Source organism: Orycteropus afer, unplaced genomic scaffold (assembly GCF_000298275.1).
Source record: "Orycteropus afer afer isolate SDZICR_OR568_19922 unplaced genomic scaffold, OryAfe1.0 scaffold00300, whole genome shotgun sequence".
Classification (NCBI taxonomy): Eukaryota; Metazoa; Chordata; class Mammalia; order Tubulidentata; family Orycteropodidae; genus Orycteropus; species Orycteropus afer.
This window is the reverse complement of record NW_006921887.1, coordinates 680,223-687,258: the sequence shown is the minus strand read 5'-3', so window position 1 is coordinate 687,258 and position 7,036 is coordinate 680,223. Positions and strand designations below refer to the sequence as shown.

Sequence of the window (7,036 nt, the reverse complement as noted above, 5' to 3'; positions counted from 1 at the left end):
TATCTTCTGTGTCTGTGTTAATTGGTTTCCCTTTTCTTTGTTGAAGAGGGTCTGTGCAATCCTTCTGCCTAGTCCGCCATCTTGCCCCGCCTCCTTTTTTTACAATATTAACGGTAGCTGTGCACATGGACTTCACCAGATGGGATATACAGGAAAAAAAGCAACTATATCCATAGAAAGAGGCAATGGAGAAGTTCAATATCTTCAGCCAAAACAAGGCCAGAAGCTGACTGTGGGACAGACCATCAATGGCTCATAATGCAAGTTCAAGTTGAAACTGAAGGCAATTAAAAGAAGTCCAGAGGAGCCAAAATATGATCTTGTTTATATCCTGCCTGAATTTAGAGACCATCTTTAGAATAGATTTGACACATTGAACACCAATGACCAAAAGCCAGATGAATACTGCATGGTTTAAAATCAGGAAGGGAGTGCATCAGGGTTGTATCCTTTCACCATACTTAATCAATCTGTATGCTGATCAAACAATCAGAGAAGCTGGACTGTATGAAGAAGAACATGGCATCAGGATTGAAGGAAGACTCCATAACAATACAGCCTTGCTTGCTGAAAGTGAAGATGTCTTGAAGCACTTACTGATGAAGATTGACCACTACAGTCTCCAGTATGGATTATACCTCAACATAAGGAAAATGAAGTCCTCACAACTGAGCTAATAAATAGCATCATGATAAATGGAGAAAAGATTGAAATTGTCAAAGAATTCATATTGTTTCCACAATCAAAACCAATGGAAGCAGCAGTCAAGAAATTAGATGACATACTGCACTGGAAGAATCTGCTGCAAAAGACATCTTTAAAGTGCTGAAGAGCAAAGATGTCTCTTTGAAGACTAAGGTGCTACTAACTCAAGCCATGATATTTTCAGTAGCTTCATATGCATGTGAAAGCTGGACAATGGATAAGGAAGACCAAAGAAGAGTTGATGCTTTTGAGTTGTGGTGTTGGCAAAGAATACTGAAAGTATCATGGACTAGCAGAATGAACAACTTTGTCCTGGAAGAAGAGCAGCCAGAATGCTTCTGGGAGGTGAGACTGGCCAGACTTCATCTCACCTCGTTTGGTCATGTTGTCAGAAGGAACCATTCCCTGGAGAAGGGAATCATGCTTGGTAAAGTGAAGGGTTAGCCAAAAAGGGCAAGACCCTCAATGAAATGGATTGACTCAGTGGCTGCAATGATGTGCTCAGGTATAGCAAGGATTGGGAGGATGTTGCATGACTGGGCATTCTTTCAGTCTTTGTACATAGGGTCGCTATGAGTTGGAACTGACTTGACGACACCTAACAACAACAGGAAACTGAGGGAATAAACTCCTGTTTGTTAAGCTATCCACTTGTGGTGTGTCTGTTACAGCAGCACTGGGGAGCCAAGACAGGCTGTCTCTGCAGGGAGAGCGAGTGGAATAGAAATGCTATAGAAGGAATTTCAGCCACATTTATAATTTTTTTTAATATATCTAAGTTGAATATAAAAAAAGAAAACATTAGTATTTGACAAGGCTGACAAGTGAGTTAATGGTGTTTTCATATTCTGTACTTTACTGAATGCTTTAAAAATCTAACAGTAAAAAACCCTAAATCTCCAGTTCTACTACCTTACATTTCTTTGCATTTTACCTTCTAGGCTGTGTCCACATATATAGAGATTGTTACAGCCATACTGTACTACTATTTTGTATTTTCTCCATTCTTAGCTTTACATTATAATCATTTTGATTAATTTTTATTATTATAAAAGTATTATTGAATATTAAGAAAAGGAAAAAGTTACTTCTATCTTCACATAATTTTGGGAATTATTTTGATAGACTGATCTTTTCCATTAATACTTTTTCAACTTGTATTGTTACTTTTTGACTCTGAACTAAATTCCAAGAAGATTTTTATTACATACTTCTTATTACAGTATCTTGTCTGATTCTGGGGAAAAATCTCATGCTCTGATTGCCTGTAGTCTTAAGGTAACAAAATACTTCACAAATTTCTGTTTGTAAGCTTGGTGTTTTGCATGTTACCAAGTATATCCATTTTTGATCAACTTTTTCAGGTTTGAAATTTCATCCTATAAAATTAGATGAATTTTGAATTATGAATAGTAATTTTCAATGATTTGACCTGATTTTGTATTTGATAGATCCTATTGAAGAGGAAGATACAAATCTTTTGTTTGGTTCAGTGCAAGAGGTTCTGAAAGCAGCAGTGATGGCTGATGCAGATATTCTTTCAGCGACATTTCAGCTTCTGATAGACTCTGCCAAGGACTTCAGTAAGAGACTGTGGGGCTTAGTGCCAGCAGGCTTGTATCTCCCAGCTCCTCCATTATATTGCCCTCAGCCAGCTATTCTTAGTGAAGTAAGTTTAGTGCCGTTAAACTCAAAAGTCATGTAAAGTTGATTTTTACCAATTTTTAAAATAATTAACTTGATGATAATGATTGAGCAGTGTACTACACTGCTGTTTATTGTTGCCATCGAGTGAATTCTGACTCATAGCCCCTACAGGGCAGAGTAGAACTGTACCATAGCATTTGCAAGGCTGTAAATGAAATAACAAAATTTAGAATTTAGAAGCCATATATTATTTCAGTCTTTACTTACCTCATTATTTGTATCTTTTGAAAGACTTACTTTGATTTTTGATTTGGAGAGTCATTTCCTTTCTCTTGATTCAGCTGATAGTTCAGTCTTATAAATATGATACTATTTTAGTAACTTTTCCTCTACTCATACTGAAAATTGTAACATACAGTTAGCTGCTTTAAAGATTTAATGTATGATTGCAAATGATTTACATTTAAATTATTTTAATATTTGATTAATAATCTGAAGTTCTGATATTTCTCTCCTATTGACTATTTCAGTAAGCAATTTCTATCTGCATCTATTTATTTATTTATTTGTTATATTTTTTTCTTTATTTTTTAAAATTTTTTATTTCTCATTTGTTATATTTAGAGTTATGTTTTGATAGATTGAAAATATCTCTGTTGATGATAGTACAAATGGATACATAACAAATGGAAGGAATGAATAGTCCATGGCACTTCTTAGTAATTTATCTTTCCTCTCATATCTGAGTCTTCAATATATTTGTTTAGAAATTAAAAATAGCATTTAAAATATTTTTGGATATCCTTTTCTGATTTTAGTTTGAGTTTTCACTATCTTTAGTAGTGCTTCATTTTATTGTTTATTATACAGCTTCCCTCCATGGGAGGATTTCTCCCAAGAGATTCTATATCAGTTAGAACTCCTTGTGTTACAAAGTAATACGATACTTACTTAAAATAGTTTAAACAATAAAAGCATTTAACAACACAACACACTGCCATCGAGTCGGATCCGACTCATAGCGACCCCTCCTTGGGTTTCTGAGGCGGTATCACTAAGGAAGTAGATTGCCCAACCTTCCTTCCGAGGAGTGGCTGGTGAGTTTGAACTGCCAGGCTTCTGGTTAGCAGTCAAGTGCCTTAGGCACTATGCCACCATTTATTAACTGCATGATTGAGAAGCCCATTGGTAGGGCAGGCTTCTGACCTGATGTTTACCAAAAACTTCAGCTCTTTCTTTTGTTCTAAGGTGTCAACCTCAGCTTAAGGATAACTCCCTTTATAGTAGCAGGATGGCTACCAACAGTTTTTAGGAATATGTTGTCCTATCCAGAGGGAGAGGGAGGAGGAGAGGAAAAAAAAAACAGCAAAAGTATTTCTGCCCCAGAATTCCAAGTATGAGTACTGAGAGTTATGCTTATAACGACAGGTCATGTGGCTGTCCCGAATGAGTCTCTGGCTAGGGCTAAAGCAGGGAACTGGTGGACAATCAATGAGAGCTTTCCCTGAAAGCTGGAGATGTGAGAACAGCTTTCTCTGCATCATATGGACAATATAGGGAAGTGGCAGATACCCAAATGAAAATTGGCTACTGTTAAGTAAGAAGGTGTGAGGATGTTAGGGAAGCAACTGTGTGCAAAATTCACATCTTGCTATCCGGGGAAGTAATCTTTAGCTACTAGTTTAAATAGCATTTATTCAACAAACATTTATTGGAGCCCTGTTGGTGCTGTGGTTAAGGCATTTGGCTACTAATCAAAGGTTGGTGGTTTGAACCTACCATCTGCTGTGCAGGAAAAAGATGAGTTAGTTTGCTTCCGGAAAGATTTACAACCGTGGAAACCCTATGGGTTCGCTATGACTTGGAATTGACTTGATGGCTTTTGGTTTTGGATTACATAATGGACTCTATTCCATGTACTGTGATAATATCAAGTTGTTGTCAAGGTCCTTGTTCTTGAGGAGTTCGCAATAAAGAGGGAAACAAATACATTGATTTATAAGGGCTAAATTGAAAATGTGCTAAGAGAGATATGAGCAAACTGCTGTAGGTGAACAGTAAGGGAGGGCTGCAAGAGGGGGTGACGTGAAAGTGGTCAGATTTATCTAAGCTTAGAAGGAGTTGTCTTTGTAACATTCCATAAATGTAATTAAGAGTAGTGGGCTTGAACTATTTTAGTAAGCTGATTTGATATTAGGATCAGTTTAGCCCTTTATATTGTTTGAGGGGAGAGAAGTGTGTTTCCTCAACACTAGAAATGGCTGTTAGTTGAAATCTCCAAGGCCATTTCAAAAATGTCCTTTACAGTTCTCCGGGAACCTTCTAGCTTGAGAAGCACTGAATTATCATTAGCCTAATGGTTAAACGCACGACTGTTAGCCAAAAGGTTGGTGGTTTGGACCTACCCAGAGGAACCTCAGAGGACAAGTCTGGTGAACTGTTTCCAAAAGATCATAACCCTGAAAACCCAATGGAGTAGTTCTGCTTTTCACACATGGGGTCACCATGAGTCAAAATCAACTTTTTTTTAAATGCATTTTATTGAAATATAATTTATATACAGTGAAATACACAAAACTAAAGTGGCATGAGTTAATGTTTTGGTTTTTTTTTTGGTAGTGCTCCTTCCCCTGCCCTCCCACCCCTGCAACCAACAAAGTTTCCCTCCATATATAAACCTTTCCTTGACCCTCCACAATAATGAACTAATACTATATTTGTCCTTCTGTGATTGATTTATGTCACTCAGCATAATGTCTTCCAAGTTCATCCATATTATGTGGTATTGTGCAGACTCTACATTATTCTTTAGTGCTGCATAGCATTCCATTATATGTATGTACTATTGTTTGGTCATCCACTCTTCTGCTATAAATCTTAGAGATAAGTCCCTTGCTATATATGTCATTATTGGCAAATATGAATTTGTTGCTGTCATTTTTGTTATGTGCTTTTTCGTGGTGTTGATTTCTTCATTCCATATAATTTTCTATGCTGAGCTCATTTTGTTTATGAATCATATTGTCACTTCCTTCATTGCTATTGTTTTAGTATTTGCTGAATATTTATGCTGGTCTTTTTTGATGTGAAGGGTTATCATTTTTCTTTGAGGTTACCCTGTGATTTATAGTTTTCTTCCCAAGTTTAGAACAGTCCATTCTATCTTGTAGTTGTCTTGACTTCCCTACCATCTAGAAGTTCTGTAAAGACACAGTTTTTTCCCTCTTTTTGGTTTGTAGTTGTCCTCATTTGTCAATTGATGTCTCTGGTTCCCTGTTTACAATCTTGTAGACTTCTTTACTTTGGATACTTCCATAGCTTGGTTGGTTTCTGGGTTATATCATGTGTGTTAATGGTCAGTTGTTGTTGGCTGTTGTTGCTTCTCTGTCCAAAGGGCTCCTTTTAGCATCTCTTGTAAGCTTGGTCTGGTTTTAACAAACTCCCTTAATTTCTGCTTATCTGGAAATGTCCTAATCTCACCATAATATTTGAGGGACAATTTTGCTGGGTACATAATTCTTGGTTGGAAACTTTTCTCTTTCAGTGTTTTATATATACCATTACATTGTCTTCTCACCTGCATGGTTTCTGTCGAAAAATTGGAGCTTAGTCTTATTGGTTGTCCCTAGTAGGTAACTTTTCGTTTTTCCCATACTGCTCTTAAGATTCTTTCTTTGTCTCTGGTTTTGGTAAGTTTGATGGTGATATGTCTGGGTGATTTTCTTTTGGATTCTATCCTGTGTGGGATTCGTTGGACTTCGTGAATGGATGTATTCTCATCTTTCATCATACCAGGAAAATTCTCTTCCAACAAATCTTTGACAATTTTCTCTGTGGTGTTATTTTTCTCTTCCTGTTCTGGAATTCCCATTACACATAGGTTATTCCTTTTGATGGTATCACGAACCTTAGACTTTCTTCGTTTTGTTTTGCTGTTTTTTCTGATTGATCCCTTTCCAAAGGAGTGTTCAGGTATTTGCCTTCAATTTCCCTAATTCTGTCTTCCATTGATTCAATTCTGCTCCTTTGCCCATTCAATGTCTTATCTGTTTCTGAAAATTTAGTATTAGTCTTCTGGATTTCTGTGTGTAGATTTTGTATCATTTCTAATTTTCCATTTATTTTGTCATTTTGTTATATTGTCTTTTGAAATTGTTCTAGGGTTTCCTCTGTGTTTTCCTTGATCTATCTCTCAGTTTGTTTCAGATACCTAAATATAATTCTTTTGAATTCCTTATCAGGGAGTTCCAATGCTGCATCTTCCTCAGGGACGTGTTTTGGGTCTGTCTCCTAGTCCCTTGTTTCTCCTGCTTTATCTTGCTTCTTTGTATGGACTGTGATGCTCTGTTGTCTCTGAGGCATTGTGACTTTTTGTATTTATATTTAATTGATGATTGTATGTTGGCATGACTTGCCCACAATTTTTATTTTCTTTGTTTTGTTTGTGTGTTATCTACACAAGAAGGGTGCTGTGCTTCTCTATTCCCTAGTTGACAACACTTATATACTCACCACCTGTTTCCTTTCCTGTTGTCAGCTTCTTGTATATCCCTGCCAACCTTGCCAACCGAGCCCATTCTTAGGTCCCTGGAATCCGAATGATTCTTTTCTTTTCTCACTTTCTTTTTTTTTTTTTTTAATTAGGATTTGGGTGAAGATTTACAGAGTAAATTCACTTTTCATA

At 36.6% G+C, this 7,036-nt stretch overlaps 1 protein-coding gene across 1 annotated transcript in view; it reads left to right on the top strand.

The window, feature by feature from the left end:
* CPLANE1 (ciliogenesis and planar polarity effector 1) overlaps positions 1-7,036 on the top strand; it is a 231,606-nt gene that overhangs the window by 49,688 nt on the left and 174,882 nt on the right. Inside the window, exon 18 of the mRNA XM_042782397.1 lies at positions 2,157-2,374. Coding sequence (XP_042638331.1) covers positions 2,157-2,374 — 218 coding nt within the window. The remainder of the gene's footprint in view (positions 1-2,156; positions 2,375-7,036) is intronic.